We start from the raw sequence: 20,661 nt of genomic DNA, 5'->3' as shown, positions 1-20,661 counted from the left end.
CTCTCTTTTCGAATATACTTATATATTATATATAACTAAACTTACTTACAATTCTCTTTTTCTCTATTTTATACATTTTAGATGTTTATATTAATATACTTACTTCATACTTTGCATATTTATTCTATGCCATATGTATCTGTATTTATTTTCAGAATAAATTATATAATATTATTTTAAATAAAAATCAAGATCTTTTTCCAAATAAGAAAAAGTATTATTACATAGATTATGTATGTAATACACATCCAGATATTAAATGGAATTACAATGCTTTTCACTTAAGATGAAGACGAACACGTGTTCGCAATTGATTTAAATTTTGGCCTTGTAGCTCAGCTGTTAAGTGGCTGTTTCCTATTACATTCCAGATGCAAAGTATCTTCATTTACACAGACGATCTGTTTTAGATTGAAACTATGCCAAGGATGTTCATCATATAAAAAATTATTCATAAACTTAAATTTATCCATTTAAATTACACACGCGATTTCACGATATAAATGGAACGTTGACTTTTATCTATTACCTGCAACGCCCTGATAAGATGGATAATGAGATATATATCATGTGTATTCAGTTCACCGGTATCGTCAGTTACACGTTGATCTTGAAACAATACTCATCATGGTTCGCGATCGTTTACCGGATTTATGTGCCGTTAGTACATATTCCTTTTTAAAAATCATATAATTATATCACGACATAATTTAAGAATTATATATTAGTAAGGCTTATATGATATTCTTGTATCTTATACAAATAGATAGTTTATTTTAAGCTTATCAGCAAATATTTCCTTTATTCTTGTGCTACTTAAACACTTAATCACATCAATCAAACTAATATCTCTTGTTCAATTTATAAGGACACTATATAAATACATTTATTTTGATTTCAAGTGCCGTAATAGCAGTACTACATTCGGCAGAGGATTTTTGCAAGATGTTCACATTCAAATAGCACAAAATAAAAAATTAAAAGAAGTGTTAATGGAAGTATGTATAATGAATTGACGTATAATCATGTGATATTTGAATGATAAAAGTATAAGATAATGTTAATGTAGGTTGAAGAAGTACGTGGTTTTATACAACTGCTTGTGGAAAATATATCAGTTGTTAAGGATTTGCATAATAATGTTTTATCACATACAAGCAAAGGTATGTTTAAATTTCAAAATATTAATATCATTTAAAGACCTATTCATATTTAATTTCTAGATATGCAAAGAGAACTTGAAATTCGTACTCAAACTATCTCACAAACAGCTTTATACATTCAACAAAAATTACGAGGTAGGTATAATCTTTGTAGATTATTATTCGTAATTGCCACATCTCTTATTATATATAAAATTGATTATTTTGGCTATTCAGAATCACTTTCAATTTGCACTGTACTACTTTTTATGACTTTATGATTCAATGTCATCTCCTGAGAATGAGAGGATCTTTTATTACATTTAATTGGTAATATATAATCACGTTTATAACCATAACTTCGGTCAGATAATTTTGGTGTACTAGTACTTGGATTAGATTCTTGTCTAAAAATATATGAATCACTTAACTTTGTAGATATTAAATTAGGCCGATTATCTGAAGAACTTATCTCAGATTGTAAATTATTTATTAAATTTGAAGATAATATTTTTGAATACCTTTTTTTAAAGGACGTTGGTGAAATACGATGTAAAATAACTTTAGGTATACGAGTACAGATAGAAAGTTGTACATTTGTTTTAAGATTCTCTGTGCCATTCTTAAATGATGCCAAATTATTTTGTATTTCAATATCATCAGTCTCTGTGTTTGCATCTTTATCAACATTTCTGAAATGTAATATCATGTTTGTAATCAGTAAATTCTTTTCATAGAATATTTGAATATATTAAAGAAGTAATCAAGAACATACCTTTTGTATTGATCAATTTCTTTCTCCAATTGTGGATATTCATTTAATAAATTTGCAAGATGTTCTTTGCTGTAAATTGTATACATTCTAAAGACAAATTTCATTACATCATGTTTTAAAGGTGATTTTAAAATTTCCAATTTCTCTTTTACTTTTAATAATGTTGGCAATAATATCTCTAAACCATGCCTTTTCATTCCTTCTATAATTACAGTTATTGCATTAGTAGTTGATACATCTGATGGATTCATAAAGTCTTCTTGATCTTGAGTATTTATAGGATGTTTATTAGAGGATAGAAATGGTTGTAAACGTTCATTATTAAGTATATATAATGTATCTTTTAGAACACATGCACCTTTTTGACTTGTAACATTAATTGTACCATTAGAAACTCTACCAAGTACTTGCGTAGTTAATTTTACAAGTAATTTTATTTTTTCAGGAGGATCTAAATGTTCTATCATAAAATTATAAATAATTGCTCTATTATCATGATTCTTATTTCCTGGAAATGTTAAGATTTCTTTTTCTTCCTTTCGCATTTTACGATCACATAATTTGTGCTTGAATTGATAATCATTATAATGATATATGCTTTCCAAAAACTTTTGTGATATCAGTACTTTATTCTTTTTTAAAAGTCTTTCTTCGATTAAAAAAATAGTTAACTCCCGTATCATTTTATCTGGATCAAATAGCATTGTTAATATATGGAAAAAGAATGGTCCTTTTACTTTTATAAAATCTTCTAACAATAACTGTATAAATATTACAACAACAGCTTCTCTTACTATAGAACTACGATCTTTCATACAAATACACATGTCTGATAAATAAGGTTCAACTAATGTAGTGAACCTAATACAGAGATCTGCTAAAGCTTTAGCAGCATTCACCTTAATAGCTATTTCTGTGCTTGAATTATGATTTATATCCATACGCAAGAGTCTACCTAAAATTGGTATTACCTCTTGTGCTATCTCATGATCTCTTATTGCATGTTGTCCAAGCACAACCACAGCAAAAGCTTGTAATTCTTTTACTTCCTTTATTGAATCTGGTAATAATTCCGATTCAAGTAATAAGCCTTCCAAAATACGTAAAGTAGATGATGAAAGCTTATTAGTACATGAAAATGCAACATGTCCTAACGTAGACATAGCTTTTATATAATTTGACGTATCTATCATCGTTTTATTGTTAGTTTTAAGCATTTTTTGTATTTTTACTTCTGATATTTCCATTAATTTCATTGTGTTAGATTGCACTAAACGATTATTATCAATAGGATATAATTGTTTCATTATTCCACCAATGATATCAAGACAAATACTAATTAAACCAAAATGAATTTTGAAATCACAAAGGCATTGATAAAGATATTCATACAAATCCTTCATATCATTTTTATTTAATGACGACCAAGAATTTCTCAATATTTGTAAAATTAAATTTGAATGATAGTTATTTTTTTGTATAACATCTTTATAATCGCCAATATGTTTATCCAAATTTGGTAATTTCATGCTTTCAGATATTGCCGTTAAAAGAACCCATGCAGATGTATCATTCTCTGATCCAATATGTGATTGTATATCTGTGATTAAAGAGTTGTTTATGAGATTATTTTTAATCCATATTTTACAAGCTCTTGATAAATGTTTCATCATTTTCATGTCAGTTAATTTACCCACGATTCTCCATGGTAAACTGTTTTTTGCATTATCAGTATAATTGGAATGATTTGTTATCTTACTTATTAGTAAGTCTTGGAAGGATTCTAGTGCTTTTTCTTGTACTTTAATTTCAGTATCAAATATTTGTGGTAATACTGTTTCTACCCATTCATTAAGGATTTGTGAATCACTAGGAAAATATTCTAAAATAACAGATAATATATGTATTGCAAAACGACGTACTGTCATTACAGGGTCTCTGCAACGACGACCAACTATAGGAGCAACTTGACATGTCAGTATGGGAAATTTAATAGTCAAATTTTTTAAAATCTGTAATGCACTTCGTCTTACTAATGCTCTTTCATCTTCTACTCGGTCTATTAACATAACGAGTACTGTATTTAATCTTGGCATCAGATTAACATCTCTTATTAATATTGTTTTTAATTCATCGAATACAGGAAGTGTCTCATTAGAGGACGATACTTCAGATGTATCTTCTACGAGCATTTCAATGATATTATTTTGTGTATCTGTAAATTCTGCAATTGTTGCCATAGCTCTACCTCTTACCATATTAGAAGAATCCAGACATCTACTCAATGTTGTAGCAATTAATGCTTTTTTTATCTTCTTCCACTGAGAAGATTCTATTAAACCATCATTATTTAAATTATATTCCATTAAAAGTTTTCCAATCATCTCTTGAGCAAATAGCCTACAGGATACTTTAGTATGATGCGAAAGGGATATTATATCATTAATAATATGTATAATGATATCTTCTTTGCATATTGTAATTAGTTTTAATAATACTGTAGCTTGCTTCTGACGAGCCTCTTGCCGTTCTGGACATTTAATCATAATATATTGAATTAATGTCATTATAGCAATCTTTGCTTCTTTTTCATAAGAATCTAATAATTTTCTTAAAAAATCTATTGTTAATTCATGCATATTTGCCATAAACTTTATTTGATGATCATTATGATTAAAAAGAAAACGAGGATGTATGTATTTTGCTATTATCATAATAGTTGCTTTGATAGGTCCGTGTTTATTATCACATAATTTAAATAGAGCTGTATAAGCATTACAAAATAATTTAGTTCTTGTTCTTTGATATTCAAACTGATTGACATCAGTAACTTCAAGTAATATAGAGATAGTAATATCTAATGAATGTGAATAAGTTCTAAAAGAAAATAACTTTATCATTGTGATGAAATTACACAAAATACTTTTAAGACCTTCAATCAATAAAACCTTTTCTGAAAGTGAAGTAACATGATCGCTCGATTGATCTTCATTAATATCCATATATTCTAAATTTACAGTTTTATTTCCCTTTGTAATTATTGGAATTAAGAGTTTGCATAATTTCAAAGATTCAATTGCTTTTTTATATAAGTTTGGATGAAATATATTAAAAGCATGACTTCCAGGTATAGCCAATAACATAAAATATAAATTTGTTGCGCTTAAACAAGTTTGCTTACTTGTTTTGTTAGCTTCATCACGTTGACCAGATTTTATTATATAGTATAAAACCGATAACAAAGCATGCACATTTATATTCAAACTTACTAATACATCCCAAGAAACATTTGCTTCTTTATTATTGCATTCTTCTGAAGTTTGAATTTCAGCAAGCCAATCTTTGACGACTTCACAAGTGTCTTGTAATAATAAGTCCATATCCTCGCTTTCAATGAAAAGAAAATAATCATCTTGAGGTGGTTCCTCGTAGGTTAGAAATTGTGAATCCCACACAGTATTTACCCACTTATCGTTCAGATCGTCCAATTTAAAATTGTCAAAAATTTGTAGAAACTCCATCACTAAAGTCCAATAAACTAAAATCGTTTATGTGACTATTTTATCATTTATAAGTGAAGTTAAATATGTAAAGATAACCTTAACCTATCATTTTCTGATAAAGTAAATTTGATCTTCAGGTTATCATTTTTTGAACACCTATGGATAATGAATATATGATTTTGTCCCAATTAATATCACAAAAACTGATATTTATTAAATACATGTGATATAACATTTCGTCTAAAATGTAGTTACCGCTGGAATAAACGATAACGTTCATCCAAAGGAGGGAAATCCAACAAACCAATCATAATCATGATATATGCATATATAGATTAATATATTCATATGTACTTTTTATAAATTCTCAATTTTTTAATTTCTTGGTTTTTTTTTTCTTTTAATATTTCAGTGAATAAAGATTATAATTAATTAAAATTTATTGCATTTATTTTGTATATTTTTTATAAAAATAAATTTCTTGTTATACGTTGGTCTACCATTTTGTTTTATTATGCGCGGGATATGGGTATTTAAACGGAATAAACTTTTTTAGAGTGATAATAAAAAAGATTTAATTTTTTACTTAGCAATCGAACGCATAAACATTTTGTTGTATAAACAAAAAAAAATATATATATATATATCAGGAAATGTACACTTATTTATTTAGCATTTTTTCAGGTATGAAGGAAAATATAGCTGCTACAGATTCTTTTAATACAGATAATACAAAGGAAACTCCTGCTCATATACGAATCAGACGTTTACAATATGCAACTATGCTAAAGATGTTTTCAGATATTATGGAGGATTACAATGCATCATTATTAAGATATCATGATAAATGCTTACAACTTTTACAGCAACAGAGAATGTTAAGTGAGTTATATATAATACATATATATTTTCATTTTAAGAATAAAATATACTTAATTAATTATATTTCTATTCTAGTAAAGAAACATACAACATATGAGATAGATGAAACAGATAATATACAAGGAAATAGCATATTTGTGGATAATGTAAGTATTCATGATGTTATTTTACAAAGTATCTTCATATGTTGTTGTACAAGATATTTTAAATCTTATAAATCTATTGAATAATATAATCTCTGGAAATTCTTTTTTTCATAAATTTGTTATAAAATATTTATAAGTAGATCCTAGAAGATAGCAAAATCACCAAAGAGCAATTGTCTGCTATAGAAGTACGACATAATGAAGTTTTGAAATTGGAAAAATCTATTCATGAAATAAAAGATATGTTTACTGAAACAGCTTTTCTTATCGAAAAACAAGTAAGTAATAAGTAATAAATAATATTAAATACATATAAATGTTATATTGGATATCTTTATATATATATATCTCCTTTTTTTCTTTTTTTTTAATTATTTTTAATTTTTTGTTTTTTTTTTTTTTTCTTTTTTAGGGAGAGCAAATAAATAGTGTAGAATACTTTGCAAAAAATACTACAGATGATGTTGAGAGTGGTAAAAAATGCCTTAATAAAGCAGAAGAAAGAAGTCATAGATACAAAAAAGTATACATAAACATATTTTTTAATATATTAATAAAAGAATTCATTACTAAAATTTGTCACTTTTCCAGAGAAAGATAAAGATTGGCATTATCATTGGGATAATAATATTTGTTATTCTATTAATTATAGTATTTCTCAATTAATTTTTTTTATATTAACTTGCATTTTATCACATGTGTAAACCAAATATTCGTCAAATATTCTTATATATAAAGTTATATTCTATAAAGTTATATTCTATGAAGTTATATTCTATATAAAAAATAATATTCTAAACATAAAGACATAAATTTATACTTTAGAAGGCATAATTTTTGAAAAGTACATCACTAAGCCTTTTGAACTTGGCCTTAACTTATGATCTACAATGGTGCAGGTATAAAATATGTCTAATACTTCTGCATATTCTGGACCTATATCAATTGCAGGTAAAGGTGGCCGAACGCCTAACAATATTTGGAAAAATATTTTTTATTGTAATAATTAAAAATTTCATTAAAATATTTAAAAATTACTTACCATAATTTTTTTTTGTTTCTTCCTCGAACATAATACTATCATCCATAGTAAGATCATTGTCATCATTTGTTGTTGTTAAAGACATACATTTTTCTGATGTAGAAATATCCTCGATATCATCGCTAGAGTGATCAGAATTTACGAAAGGAGCAGATAAGGCTAACATTTCCCATATAACAAGACCATATGCCCATATATCACATTTGTTTGTTATAGGACCTTCCTCTATATAAAAAAAAAAAAAAAAATAAAAAGATAGAAATATGTAAATATATTAATTCAATAAAATAATTACAAATATATTATTATATATATATATAAAATATATATATATGGTTATAAATATAAAAATTAATATACCAAATAATACTTCTGGTGGATTCCAACATTCAGTTCCAACATACATAAAATTTTCTTGTGATTTATCCATTTCTAAAGTCTTTGTAAGTGGTACAGAAACTCCAAAGTCACAAAGTTTTACTTTTTTCAAATCTTTTGAAACTAGAACATTATAACTTTTAATATCTCCATGCAAAATATATATAATATGATGTAGATACTCTAAACCCTTTGCCATCTCATAACCAACATATAAAATATCTTTAGCTGCAAAAATGTCATCTCCTCTGTCGACTCTATCTTCAATCAAGTCTCCTATAAAAAAAAATGACAAAAAAAGTTAGAACTTTGACTTGACGAACATTTCATATCATCATAGTAACATATATACCTAAAGAAATATCCAGTTGTTCCATGGCAAGGCATGGTTCACCCTTGGAAGATAACGTAAATGCTCTGAAACCCACGATGTTTGGGTGATTTAATTTTTTCAATAAATCGGCTTCAGACCATAAGCGCTTGTCATATTCTGAATTCTTTGCAAGTTTACTATTTCTTTTTTTTATTGCCCAAGGTGATCTTGCAAAACCAACTTTTGGAGATCTTTCCAAACTAAGAATATGTACACCTAACATAACAGATTTTAAAATCCTTATTTATGAATATTTATTTAAATGCACATACCAGTTCCATGAGCTAATTGCTGTAAAAATGGAGAAGCTGGAATTTTAATTGGGGTTTGTAAATTGGAATCATCTGTAGGTCTACGGTTCCTTCTAACAGGTGTCTTGAATCCTTCCATCGTTAATAAGATATCCTATCTGTTGATAATGAATCTGTGAAGAATATAGAATAAGAAAACTCATATGACCGTTATTTGATTTTGAATTCATAGAGAATTGGCGTTGAACCATAACAGTATTACCAACATAAATATTCTATCATTTTATTTGTACAGAAATTGTAAAAATTAATTTTTAGATATATATTAACTAATCGATATCTTTATATCTCTTTAATGCCACTTTAAGCTCTTTATCTTTTTAATAATTCGAAGTATTATAAAATCATACTTCCTTTGTTTATTAACCAATAAGAATTATGATAAAAATGATAAACATGTATTATATAATAGGATCATTCGTAAAAATCAGCCTTTAAAATTGTCGCGTTAAATAGAAATATACATAGAGATATTACATGATAGTATATAACTATACTATATTTAATACAATATACAATAGTGATCTATTGGTAATAGAAATTCTCTAATGTTAAACTTCGTTTCTGAGTGAAGATCACTAGAAGGAAATCATTCTAAGAGAACGGACTTCGAGTCATTGATTGTAGAACAACTTTATTATTTTGATAGTGCCTAAAAATATAAAATATTAAATAATATTGAAATGGCGTCCGAAGATGCTACTGGTACTTCTACAATTAAATATTATACACGTGCCGAAGTTGCAAAATATAATACAGCTACAAATTCATGGATAATTATTCATGATAAAGTGTATGATGTGACAAAATTTTTAAAACAGGTATATTAATATAATAAAAGCTTTTTAGAATATTTTTTTTAATGTTTTTTTCTTTCCTTTTTTTTAATTTCTTTTACAATTTTTATTAAATCTTTACTGACATATATAAATTAAATGATTTAATTTCTTATATTATGTTTATTTATTTGTATTACAAATGTAAAATTGTAATATAAATTATATATGATCTTCTTTATTGAAGCATCCTGGTGGTGAAGAAGTTATTTTGGAACATGCTGGACGAGATGGAACAGAACCCTTTGAAGATATTGGTCATTCTAGTGATGCAAGAGAAATGATGGAACCATATAAAATAGGAGAATTAGTAGAAGTAAGTACAGTTTAATTAGAATTTAAATTAATATTTTTATTGTTGAAATATTTTATATAAAAATAATAAAATATCATTGTAATTATTGTAATTTTATAATTTTAATTTAGGAAGAAAGAACAAAAAGTGACGATAAGAAAGAACGGGACTGGGCAAATGGTGCTTCAAATGGAGACAGTTCTAGGTATGAATACACAATGTATTATATGTTCCTATATACATTTATGTTTCTATCATATCAGTTCAATTATTCTCTATTTGTTAAAAAAAAAAACATTGGTTTCATTTACGAACGGGTTGCTTTTTTTCATAATGCTTTATGCTATTAAAAATTTGTTATTATTCATACAATGTTTCTTGTTATTACTTATTTTTACTACATGCAAAAGTAATAGAGAAATGCAGTCTATTCCTGGCTTTAATCATGTAAGTGTTTGCGAGAAGCATGATTCCATTGATTATACCATTTGTGTTGTTCAAATAAATGAAATTAGGAAAATTTTTTTAAATATCACTATATATCTAAATAATAGTTGCTGCATGGTCATGTGATGATTGGCTATTGCAGTGGTTCTTGGAGATCCTGGCTGATTCCTGTTGTACTTGGGGTGCTAGCAACTCTTATCTACCGTTATTTCATCAGCGCACATTGAAACATTCCATAAGATTATTATCTTATTTTATAAACATATATATATATATACATATATATATACATAACGTGTTAAGAATTGATTGTTGTGTATAATTCGGCGTGAACAATCATTCTATGTTACACACTATTGTAATTATTTTTTATTGGAAGCTATGAAAAGCTAAACAATCAGATGGTCTAGCATTTATATCTAGAGAACATCAGACATAATATATCTGTATGTATATATGTGTATCAATTAGTACAGTATCTATGAAGCCAAAAATAAATTAATTTAATTTGCATGACTGTGGTCGGCTTCCTTAAAAAAAATAAAACATTTCCTTAGATACAAAAAGAAATTGATAGATCATTTACGATTTACATTGATATATCAATAAAGTGATCTATTTTTTATCATCGTTTTTTAAATGTTTTATTATTATAAGTTTATAAGTAATATGACATAAGAACTATGAAAGCTTAAATATTCTCGTCAAAAATAAATGTACAATATGTTACGATTAAGATATCTAAATTTCAAAGATGATACATAAATGTATATGAATTTTCTTAGAAATAAATAAATGTTGATATTTTTATTATATAAACGTTTTATAATGAAATAGTTCTACGTGATAACCTTTACCATATTATGCTTATAAATGACTAAGTTTATGTAATTATCTACAGTGTAAATAGCGTATGAAATATATGCGTATTAAAATTACTATTTAAAAGTATCGTAAATTTTATTATAATCCCCTTCCTTTCTTCGCGTTTACTAATTTGTAAGTTACTAATTTGTAATTTAAATAATTAAGAATTTAATTCTATTATACATCAAGGTGTCGATATAATATTACAAATTTATCAAAATTAATTCAGATCATTATATTCTTAACGTTGTACGCCATAGTATGGATATGCTTTATATACCTACAATTTGAAATTATCTAAATCGATCAAACGCGTTAGAAGTCACGTAATCCAATAAATTTTTATCACGTTTAATTAAATCGCCAATATAATTATAATCATTTTTACGGGGGACTTAAATAACTTATCGCTAATGATAACAAAACAAATATTTATCGCTGTTATCTCGATGATTCGAAAAAAGAAACGTTTATATCTACGATCGTTGGAATTTCCTCGAAATTATTTCGATCGAAGAAAATAAAATAAAAGAAGAAAAAAGAAAAAAAAAAGAACGAGGGATTAAACAGAGTGATGCAAACAAAATGTATGTAGTTCGTAGTTTCATGGCTACCCGTTAGAAAGAGTCCAATGACAGTGGATGGATATCGAGCGACTCGAAGCGCCGACGCCGGTTATTCGGTCTCTCTTGTCGTACGAATACTACTTTCCTCTCTGTCCTATTCGTGCACCGATCGCCCTTCATCGTTCCACCACATTGTTCTCATCCTCCTTCGTATTGCGAACGCCCAGTTGAGCGCGAAAGCTCGCTAGACGCGGATCGCATGTAATACGACGACGCAACGAAAATTAAATATTATTATCCTTAAACTAGAGGTTGAACTTCGACGAAGGCAGAAAGTTTGAAAGAAAGAGAAGTATAAAAAGAAAGAATTTATTTTCAAGATTATCACAAGAGCTCGATTTTCGAAGGGTAAAAGGGCTAGAGTTGAAAGAGATAGAGATAGAAAGAGAGAGCGAGCGAGCGAGCGAGCGAGCGAGAGAGAGAGAGAAAGAGAGCATAAGGTTTGTCAAGAAAAGATAGAAAGAGAAAGAGAGAGAGAGAAAGAGAGAGAGTATAAGGTTTGTCAAGAAGAGAGAAAGAGAGAGAAGGAGAGAGAGACAGAGAAAAAGAGGGAGAGAGAGATAGAGAGAAAATCGTGCTTCGCACAAATAGCAAGGGCCGCGCATTACTCGGAAGGGGCAACACAGTGTGAGATTTTAGAAGGCATTGACATCGGTAGCAAAGCGGGGGAGGCAAAAGACCAACTGGTTGCACCGAAAAGTCGGCGTAGTGTCATGAGAGGCGGTCTCACGGTCCGCCCTTTTAATCGGTCCCTCCTGAAGTCATGCATGTCGCGCCCTTCAAACGAGGTAAGAATAGACCCTTATGCCCGCCCACTTCTTTCGAGCTAACAGCTCTTACTTATAAAACTGTCTTACCACCCTCTTTGGTCCTTCGCGATGGTCAATGAGACATAAATTGATCTAGAAAAGATTCGCGCGCTTTTCGTCTTTTTAAATTGTATCAGATCATTCATCGAGCAATTAATTAATTAATCAATTAATTAAATTCTAAACTAAGATATTTCAAACTTCGAAAGGAAATTGAAATATCTTTCCCCGCGATTATTGCGATACTTACTCCCTCCTCATCCCCCACTCTCCCTTCCCTCCCCACTCTCTCTCTCCCCCCCCACTCTTTATTTTTATCCCTCTTAAATATCTAAGAATATTTATCCGATGGATTTTTAATATTTACTTGTATCGTTTAAAGAATATCTATGATGTAATGTTTTAATGATGTAATCTTATTAGTTTTTATTCTAAGAAAGAAATTTATTAGCCGTTACGGAGAAATGATTTGATTTGGTCATCGGACATTTAAAACCACGTGTATGCCAAGATTACGTCGTAGTCTTTTCCTATTGGTTTGCCTTGGCGGGCTAATTATAATTGTCATAAGCAACATGCCGGGGAGCTATTGTTATTCCCTATGTAACGAGTATTTGAAAACAGGTTTAGAGGTTACGATTTCTTTATTACGAAAGTATTATTTCCCGTACTTATTATATTTTATGAAAACGTAAAACTCACCCAGAAGATCCTTTCCTAAGATTTGAATTTATAGAATGAACGTTTCATTTAATGGCGCGAAATTCAAATGTAATGGATGAAAAAAAATTTAATAAAGATTACGTCACATGATGATAAACGACGCATATGATGCATAAGTTTATCTTTTGAGTATTGATCGCTAATCGATCGGTGGAGTTAGCCCACTTATTCAATTCGATAAGACTGAAGCGTAAAAAAAAAAAAAAAAAAAAAGAAAAAAAAAATATAAAGATAAAGTCTGAATCATGTGATAATGAGTCCGATAAAACTGTCGGTTCGATTCAATTAATGTTTTCAGAGAGAGGAAAAAAACAATTTTTTTTTTTTTCTCCTTAAGTACTGTACGAATATCCTCGTTAAATTTCTTTCATTTATTAGTCGAAGCTCAGTAGAGGTTATGTAATGTGTGTAAGCACTGTTCGCAAAAGCTTACGATGATTGCGTCATAGCGTGAAACCAGAAACTCCTCGTACTTCTGGAACATGAGCATAGCAGTGGCACGTTTCGAAAATATCCTCTTCGTTCTTTCTCTCTATCTTCTTCTCTTATTTATCTTTTTGCATACTCGGAATAGAGTAGGAGGTTCTCGGGTGACACTATGAGAGAGAGAGAGAGAAAGAGAGAGAGAGAGAGATATTTAACACCATCGTTCCGCCAATCAGAAATAGCGATAAAGAAATAATCGATAAACGACGATTAGATATCGTTTTTCACGAAGGAACGTCAACGAGTCCTTAAAAGCTTCTTCCGACGATAAATAGCACGTGAATTGTCTACAAATAGATCGGAGAAATCTTTGATGCATGTATATAAACTGATCGAAAAGGCTTCGACCTATCGTTTAAGCTGATTATTCTTTAGACGCGAATCTATACTGGTCATTCTCATCACAACCACATTCCGGCCTGTTTAAATGTTTCAACGAAGACTAACTTCACGTCTTACGTATTTATATTGCTTACGGTTTTAAGTGAGTCGCTTTTTATGTCACAATAATTATCGTGTGAATCTTTTCATTTCTTTCAATTATTGACAATCCTGTCTCAATGTCATTAGATGAAAGATTATGTAAACTGGTGGGGAGGGGGGGAATTGATGCAAAATCATATCCATTTTTCATGTATATACAAGTGGATATCATTTTTTTCCTGTTTCTTCTTCTTTTTTTTTTTTTCCTTCTGCGAAGCAGTTTTAAATATGCAAAGACAGTTCGCATTTTATTTCATTTCGTAACTATGTGCGAAGGAGGAAGCATTTCGAAGAATTCTAAAGAATAGATTATCACGTTATTATTATTATTATCATCAACTTTTGTTTTCTTTTTTCTTTTCTTTTTTTTTTTGTTTCTTTTCTTTTTTCTTCTACGTCTCATTTTAACCTTGCTCTACAAAGTACATTTTCTTTATGTCTACGCGACATTAGGTAGACCCTCACGAGCACTGAGAATTAACTGCAATTGATTCATTGATATGCTTTTGCGGCAATGAGTTTTAATGGGATTTAGAGATGCCTGTACGTCTTTTCATGCTCATATATTCGTTTCTTCTCTCCTGTTATAGCGATTATCATCATTTAACTCGTTGACGCTTCGTATTCGTATTAAGTTTTATCATTCAATTATCTGTCTTTATCATGTGACCGATCACGTTACCATGTATAGCACTTTTTCTTTTTTGAAAACGTTTACTGTCTTTTTTTTTGTTTTTTTATTTTTTTAATAAAAATTAAATGTAAATGCTGAATTGTCCAATAGTCCTTGTATTAAAGTGACTGTTTTGTTTCGTTTTTTTCTTTTTTTTTGTATTATTATTAAAATAAGTTTTTCATAACAAAAACTCATGATAATATTATTAGAAATTAGGATTATCTTTAATGCTCTAAAGAATGCAGAGAAGTATAGTTCTGGATTCTATTCCTAGTCTATTTCTTGTTTAAACTTAAATATAGAAGAATGTATATTTTCCCCTACGTTCGTTCATCAGGTAAGTTATTGAACAGAATGATGCGCTGAACGTTGTATAGTAAGTGCTTGTAGAATAAGTTTTTTTTATTCTGAGGATACGAAAAGCACGTAACCGATCATCATCTTTCTTTGTCAGTTTGTTTTGAATATACCAGGTATATATATATATATATATATATATATATATATATATGTGTGATATTTTTTATTTTCCTCTGTACAATCGAATGAGCTATAAGAATTTTTATCGATTTTTAGAGCCTCCTATGTAATCTAGGATATCGCATTTTTTTTTTGCTCGGAGAATAATGAGATTGGTTAAACGATAAAAAATATCTATCATTATTAATAATTAATTCGGATGAAATTTAATCGACGTTATTACCTTTATACATATTTTGAAAAGATTTATATCGAAAGAAAAAAAAAAAAAAAAAACTTATTTAAAATTTTTCCATACGTCCACTTCAACGATAATGAAATCCTGACAAATATTGTGAACACATCGAAATATTTACCATGTTAGCAAATTCTTAAATATTGACTCTGTATTACTTGAAAGAGATGGTTTAAAGGTGATTGCTTACGTCATCACTCTCTTAAAAGCAACAGAAATGTATTTCGTTTGAAATGTGTCGGTGATAACATAACGCATATGTTCCGCGAATCACGACAAGACGTGCTATTTTTAAATTTTTATGCTTGGTATCTTTGAAGATTTTAATCGATGACAATAATAAAAATTTGAATTAGCGATTTATAATTTCATATGGAAATTTCATAAATAAAAAGAGAGAGAGAGAGAGAAAAAGAGAGAGAGAGAGAGAGAGAGAAATTTGAAAAAGAATGTCGAGTATCGTCGATTTCACTTCAACCAGGTGTCCTAATTGTGCTGTCAATTATAAATCTTAATATTGTGTCTTTGTTTTGAGCAAGACGACCTTTAAATGTGATCTCCGATAAAGAATTTACTTCGATAAATGATAGATCAATAAATCAATATCGTTAAACTTAGTTTGTTCACGAAAACATTTTTTTATATTAACATACATAATAGAAATTATACGGATAAAAATTATATGGGATCAAATATTCAAATTTATTAAAGATATAAACCTATATATTAAATATAAGAGTATCTCGTGATCATTGGTCGAAAAAGAAATCGAGATAGTCTTGCAAGCAAGGAATTTTGGCTGTCGGCCATATAAACTATAATGGTTACGACGTATATTCTATAACAATAAATATAATAACATATACCTTGTCACGTGCTGCACAAACGCAAATATACGCACCATTTCATTTAATGACGCGATTCCCTCGCTCCTTCACGGCTTTGAAGAAACGCTACCTCAGCCAGTCGGCAAAGGGATGCGACACAAAACGGCCACGTTCCTTGACGAGCACCTCCGAGTTTTGAGTAATTCATTATAAAAGCATAAATAATAATTATTCTTTTAATTTGATTATAATTATTGGATTAAATTTAATTAGAGATTCTAAATATATCTTTTATGAACTTATTTTATACAATAGTGTATCAATATCATTCGTGACACCTGTTAAAAAAGTTGTATTGTATTTGTCAATTGATATACTGGGAATCTTCTTAAACTAATATTTTGACGGGAAGAATTCATTCAATAAAGAATATATTGTCATTTGGTTCTCTTGATTTAATACACTGTATAAAGAGTATAATCGTATTTCAAGACCAGTGGTATAACGTCGTCGTAGAAATTATGCACGAAGTTTGATCACGTGGTTCATTCTCGGTGACTCTAAACTTAGGAAACGGTTTAGCTGGAATTCCCGTGTTTCGCTTAATACGTTATTTCCTGTAAAGAGGAATATCATCGGTAGAGTCTGCAATCTATAATATAATATTGTTATTTCCTATCGACTTTTATTGTCGTTTATACAGAATGAATCATGTAACTTGAATAATTAGTATTGATTGTATTACGATTTTAATTTTGGATAAAAAAAAATTGTTGAATGAATAAATGATATCATATTGTATTTATCATGTATATGAATATACATGATAAATATGGAATGGTTTAGAATTTAAAATGGTTCAAAATAAAGAAAAAAAAATTCAAAAAAAAAAAAAAAAAAAAAAAAAAAAAAAATCGGTACTGATGAATAGTGAAAGAGAAAATAGAAGAGAAAGGGAAAGAAAAAAAAAACGAAAAAGAAAAATTGTGTATTCCAGCTACCGTTGGACATGACCCGCAGACGAACAACGGCAGTCAGGCACAGCAACAACAGCAACAACTTCAATGGTTGGGAAGCCCAGGTGAAACGACGCTCATATCACGGATTGCTCGGAGTAGCAACAGCAACGGTAGTGGCGGTAGTGGGTGGGAAGGGGTTAAATCATCGTCGCTACCGCAACATCAACAACAACAACAACAAAGGCGGAGGCGCCAAGAAGAGCAACAAGGCGAATCTGGAGGTGTGGGGGATGACGAAGACGGGGGTGGAGGGAGCGGAGGGGTGGAGGGGACGGACCCAGAGGCGAACCACGCTGTTCACCTCAAGAGACGGGTGGGACTCGTCAGTGGGGTGGCTTTAATCGTTGGCACCATGATCGGATCAGGGATATTCGTTTCGCCATCGGGCCTCCTAGTTCGAACCGGCAGCGTCGGAGTTAGCTTCTTCGTATGGACGGCCTGTGGGCTTTTGAGCTTGTGCGGTGCACTCGCTTATGCGGAGCTTGGCACGATGAACACCAGCAGCGGCGCAGAATACGCTTATTTCATGGACGCCTTTGGTGCACCACCGGCTTTCCTTTTCTCCTGGGTTTCTACCCTGGTATTGAAACCATCGCAAATGGCGATAATCTGTCTCTCCTTCGCCCAATACGTCGTTGAAGCTTTCGTAGCGGACTGCGATCCTCCCGACGAGGTGGTCAAGCTGGTCGCTCTCCTTGCGATCATTCTTATACTTCTGGTGAATTGTTACAGCGTTAATCTGGCAACCGGAGTACAAAATGCTTTCACCGCAGCGAAACTCATTGCTATACTTGTAGTTATCGTCGGCGGTGCGTACAAGTTGATACAGGGAAACACGCAACACCTGAAAGGAGCCTTAGATACCATGGACGGTAGTAACGTTAACTTCGGTAGACTCGCTACCGCTTTTTATACGGGTCTATGGGCCTACGACGGCTGGAATAATTTGAATTACGTTACGGAGGAAATCAAGGATCCATCGAAGAATCTACCAAGGTCTATTATGATTGGGATACCTCTTGTTACGCTTTGTTACGCGCTGATTAATATTTCTTATTTGGCGGTTATGTCGCCTTCGGAGATGATTGAAAGCGAGGCTGTTGCTGTGGTAAGATGAATGACCCATTTGTACCTCTTATTCTTTTTAATGATTTTTATTAATTATTTACAAATGTCATTCGTCTTTTTTCCCTCTTCAGACATTTGGGAATCGGATACTCGGCGTAATGGCATGGCTTATGCCTTTATCGGTTGCTATTAGTACTTTTGGTTCCGCCAATGGAACTCTTTTTGCGGCAGGTAGACTTTGTTTTGCTGCATCCAGAGAGGGACACTTGCTCGATTGCTTAAGTTATGTACATGTACGCCGTTTTACGCCTGCGCCAGGCCTTATATTTCATTCTATCGTTGCAGGTATAACGATACATCATAAAAATTAGTATTAAAAATATCAAGAACCAAATACAATCGCATATGCTAATCCACTTTGTACAGGTGCAATGGTCGTTTCTGGAAATATAGATTCCTTAATTGATTTCTTTTCCTTTACCGCTTGGATTTTCTATGGTGGATCAATGCTAGCTTTGTTGGTGATGCGAAGAACAAGACCAAATCATCCAAGACCTTACAAATGTCCCTTGATCATACCTGCACTTGTACTTGTAATCTCTGCGTACCTGATAGTGGCACCCATCATCGACAAGCCTCAAATCGAGTACTTATATGCAACCGGATTTATTTTCGCAGGCATGTTTGTTTATCTACCTTTTGTGAAATATGGTTACGTGCCGAAATTTATGGGTGAGTGAATGATTTTCTAATATAATTATATTTTTGTTTCTATATTTATAAGGATAAAATATTTCTGCCTAAACACTTTGACAAATAAATTATATGATTCTAATTAATATTAAAATTTTTGTCGTTAATTGTTATTTCAGAAGGAGTAAATGCTTTTCTTCAAATGTTATTAGAGGTGGCGCCAACCGCAGCTGCTTTCGATTGATTCCAATATAAAACATCGAAAATGATTTTTTAAAGATTTTATCATTCCACTGTGGCATATTTAAAATGTACATGTGAGAATATATTTTTAATGTACGTACAGAAACAAAAATACCGTTTTATCGATGCTCGAAGTTTGCTTGGATTGATCCAAGAACATACATAAAAATATTATTTTATTACTCGTTATTCTTCTTACATAATATACAATATATAGAGGACGTTGTTAGACATAGATGATTGATGTTATAATGACAACGATGAGTTAACAAAAGATATTTTAAATGTTTATGGTTATAAATCTACTTCTTATTTTTAACAAGTGCATCTTTGTGTACTTTTCCATACATTCCTAAAATACCCGAATTTTTCTTTTGTTTTGGCCTACTTTTATGTTTCATTAAACTTTTACTAAGTCCTGATATCGGTTCTTTGTTTTTGGCTGCTTCAGCTTCTTTTTTCCTTTCATCTTTCAAAACTTTATAATTTAAACTTTTATTTTTTGGAGGTTTTGCACCTAATCTTATTGCTAGTTCTACTTTTGCTTCTTTGGCCTTAGAACTTTCGAAACCGGATATACCAAACTTGATAACATCGTATCTAGCCTTTTTCATTTCTAATTCTTGTTGCTTCCTTCGATCTAGCTGCGAATTACCTTTTGCATCAGAAAACTCGTCCCTATTATCAGTCTCTACGTCTACTTCATCTTTTTTATCGATATCATTCGACGATTTCGATGCTTTCTTTGGAGCTATGTAAGTAGCCGAAAAAAAATCTTTAACTGCATCTTTTTTTACTTTCGAAACTTTGGTTGGTATAAAATCTTCCATTATTATTTATTAACAAGTTTTCTTGAAACAATAAATATAAGTTAAAAGCGCATCGTCTTTATTAACAATATACTTAAATTTTAGGTTATGTAAAAATAAACATGTACACACCTTTTAATGTAAAAGATAATTGATATTTCCTCTTAATTTCAGAAAAAGAAAACAAAAAACAAAAAATATATTCTATTTCAATTGTTATTAGAAAATATGCTTTATTACACAACGTACAAATCTCATATCAATATTATAAATACGATTGAAATAAACTGAAACAAATAAAGGTTATGTTGATTAAGGACAAGTGGCCGAACTTTGTACTAAATATTTGAACATCAGTGCCACCTAGTATCAAAAATATAACTATTAGATTGGAAACTATGAAACGGGCGTTGAATGAAAATAAAAAAGCTAAACAAAAAAACCTCGTTTCATAGTTTCCGACCTAATACTTATATACAAATATACT

The 20,661-nt window shown here is 30.1% G+C and overlaps 6 protein-coding genes across 11 annotated transcripts; 3 read left to right on the top strand and 3 right to left on the bottom strand.

Moving 5' to 3' along the window:
• The first annotated feature begins 315 nt into the window (after positions 1 to 315).
• LOC118448488 (syntaxin-1B) lies at positions 316 to 7,175 on the top strand. 3 transcript variants are annotated; one of them, XM_035881809.2, is made up of 9 exons: positions 316 to 660; positions 903 to 998; positions 1,070 to 1,163; positions 1,224 to 1,298; positions 6,105 to 6,302; positions 6,378 to 6,448; positions 6,589 to 6,726; positions 6,861 to 6,971; positions 7,040 to 7,175. In XM_035881809.2, exons 1-9 carry the CDS (start codon positions 628 to 630, stop codon positions 7,112 to 7,114), a joined length of 891 nt encoding a protein of 296 aa, XP_035737702.1. In that variant the 5' UTR covers positions 316 to 627; the 3' UTR covers positions 7,115 to 7,175. The 3 variants fall into 3 exon arrangements, with proteins under 3 accessions (XP_035737702.1, XP_085513449.1, XP_085513450.1); XM_085657323.1 differs by having other exon boundaries at positions 6,861 to 7,049; XM_085657324.1 differs by having other exon boundaries at positions 316 to 727; positions 6,861 to 7,049.
• LOC118448485 (condensin-2 complex subunit D3-L) lies at positions 981 to 5,713 on the bottom strand. 2 transcript variants are annotated; one of them, XM_085657320.1, is made up of 3 exons: positions 1,918 to 5,712; positions 1,664 to 1,834; positions 981 to 1,549 (listed from the first exon to the last, which is right to left on the bottom strand). In XM_085657320.1, exons 1-3 carry the CDS (start codon positions 5,436 to 5,438, stop codon positions 1,372 to 1,374), a joined length of 3,870 nt encoding a protein of 1,289 aa, XP_085513446.1. In that variant the 5' UTR covers positions 5,439 to 5,712; the 3' UTR covers positions 981 to 1,371. The 2 variants fall into 2 exon arrangements, with proteins under 2 accessions (XP_085513446.1, XP_085513445.1); XM_085657319.1 differs by having other exon boundaries at positions 981 to 1,834; positions 1,918 to 5,713.
• Positions 7,176 to 7,221: 46 nt separating the features above from the next.
• LOC118448486 (lymphokine-activated killer T-cell-originated protein kinase) lies at positions 7,222 to 8,734 on the bottom strand. Its single transcript, XM_035881804.2, has 5 exons — positions 8,514 to 8,734; positions 8,221 to 8,457; positions 7,851 to 8,144; positions 7,491 to 7,715; positions 7,222 to 7,417 (listed from the first exon to the last, which is right to left on the bottom strand). The coding sequence occupies exons 1-5, from the start codon at positions 8,629 to 8,631 to the stop codon at positions 7,263 to 7,265; spliced, it is 1,029 nt and encodes a 342-aa protein (XP_035737697.1). The 5' UTR covers positions 8,632 to 8,734; the 3' UTR covers positions 7,222 to 7,262.
• A 325-nt stretch (positions 8,735 to 9,059) lies between these two features.
• Cyt-b5 (Cytochrome b5) lies at positions 9,060 to 10,875 on the top strand. Of its 2 annotated transcripts, none has more exons than XM_035881538.2 (4): positions 9,060 to 9,373; positions 9,576 to 9,704; positions 9,815 to 9,888; positions 10,273 to 10,875. In XM_035881538.2, exons 1-4 carry the CDS (start codon positions 9,236 to 9,238, stop codon positions 10,355 to 10,357), a joined length of 426 nt encoding a protein of 141 aa, XP_035737431.1. In that variant the 5' UTR covers positions 9,060 to 9,235; the 3' UTR covers positions 10,358 to 10,875. The 2 variants fall into 2 exon arrangements, with proteins under 2 accessions (XP_035737431.1, XP_035737432.1); XM_035881539.2 differs by having other exon boundaries at positions 9,062 to 9,373; positions 10,238 to 10,394.
• A 737-nt stretch (positions 10,876 to 11,612) lies between these two features.
• LOC118448369 (b(0,+)-type amino acid transporter 1) lies at positions 11,613 to 19,654 on the top strand. Of its 2 annotated transcripts, none has more exons than XM_085657458.1 (5): positions 11,613 to 12,411; positions 17,340 to 18,469; positions 18,561 to 18,774; positions 18,856 to 19,161; positions 19,302 to 19,654. In XM_085657458.1, the coding sequence occupies exons 1-5, from the start codon at positions 12,387 to 12,389 to the stop codon at positions 19,364 to 19,366; spliced, it is 1,740 nt and encodes a 579-aa protein (XP_085513584.1). In that variant the 5' UTR covers positions 11,613 to 12,386; the 3' UTR covers positions 19,367 to 19,654. The 2 variants fall into 2 exon arrangements, with proteins under 2 accessions (XP_085513584.1, XP_035737426.1); XM_035881533.2 differs by lacking the exon at positions 11,613 to 12,411 and adding an exon at positions 16,333 to 16,541.
• Positions 19,655 to 19,660: 6 nt separating this feature from the next.
• On the bottom strand, positions 19,661 to 20,630 carry LOC118448370 (uncharacterized). The gene is made up of 2 exons (XM_035881536.2): positions 20,307 to 20,630; positions 19,661 to 20,216 (listed from the first exon to the last, which is right to left on the bottom strand). The coding sequence occupies exon 2, from the start codon at positions 20,193 to 20,195 to the stop codon at positions 19,668 to 19,670; it is 528 nt and encodes a 175-aa protein (XP_035737429.2). The 5' UTR covers positions 20,196 to 20,216; positions 20,307 to 20,630; the 3' UTR covers positions 19,661 to 19,667.
• Positions 20,631 to 20,661: the final 31 nt, after the last annotated feature.

Source organism: Vespa mandarinia, chromosome 5 (genome assembly GCF_050613455.1).
Source record: "Vespa mandarinia isolate Hongniang chromosome 5, ASM5061345v1, whole genome shotgun sequence".
In the NCBI taxonomy this organism is placed as follows: domain Eukaryota; kingdom Metazoa; phylum Arthropoda; class Insecta; order Hymenoptera; family Vespidae; genus Vespa; species Vespa mandarinia.
Note: the sequence above shows the minus strand (reverse complement) of the source record. Positions and strands in the feature narration are given on the sequence as shown.

Coding starts and splice junctions, on each gene's coding strand:
- LOC118448488 (XM_085657323.1), top strand. CDS start 628: ATGGTTCGCGATCGTTTACCGGATTTATGTGCC. Junction 661..902: donor GTTTACCGGATTTATGTGCC/GTTAGTACATAT, acceptor TTTGATTTCAAG/TGCCGTAATAGCAGTACTAC. Junction 999..1,069: donor TAAAAGAAGTGTTAATGGAA/GTATGTATAATG, acceptor ATGTTAATGTAG/GTTGAAGAAGTACGTGGTTT.
- LOC118448485 (XM_085657319.1), bottom strand. CDS start 5,438: ATGGAGTTTCTACAAATTTTTGACAATTTTAAATTGGACGATCTGAAC. Junction 1,835..1,917: donor GAAATTGATCAATACAAAAG/GTATGTTCTTGA, acceptor ATTACATTTCAG/AAATGTTGATAAAGATGCAA.
- LOC118448486 (XM_035881804.2), bottom strand. CDS start 8,631: ATGGAAGGATTCAAGACACCTGTTAGAAGGAACCGTAGACCTACAGAT. Junction 8,458..8,513: donor GCAATTAGCTCATGGAACTG/GTATGTGCATTT, acceptor CTGTTATGTTAG/GTGTACATATTCTTAGTTTG. Junction 8,145..8,220: donor ACAACTGGATATTTCTTTAG/GTATATATGTTA, acceptor TTTTTTTTATAG/GAGACTTGATTGAAGATAGA.
- Cyt-b5 (XM_035881538.2), top strand. CDS start 9,236: ATGGCGTCCGAAGATGCTACTGGTACTTCTACAATTAAATATTATACA. Junction 9,374..9,575: donor TGACAAAATTTTTAAAACAG/GTATATTAATAT, acceptor TCTTTATTGAAG/CATCCTGGTGGTGAAGAAGT. Junction 9,889..10,272: donor TCAAATGGAGACAGTTCTAG/GTATGAATACAC, acceptor TGGCTATTGCAG/TGGTTCTTGGAGATCCTGGC.
- LOC118448369 (XM_035881533.2), top strand. CDS start 16,493: ATGCGACACAAAACGGCCACGTTCCTTGACGAGCACCTCCGAGTTTTG. Junction 18,470..18,560: donor AAAGCGAGGCTGTTGCTGTG/GTAAGATGAATG, acceptor TTCCCTCTTCAG/ACATTTGGGAATCGGATACT. Junction 18,775..18,855: donor ATTTCATTCTATCGTTGCAG/GTATAACGATAC, acceptor CACTTTGTACAG/GTGCAATGGTCGTTTCTGGA.
- LOC118448370 (XM_035881536.2), bottom strand. CDS start 20,195: ATGGAAGATTTTATACCAACCAAAGTTTCGAAAGTAAAAAAAGATGCA.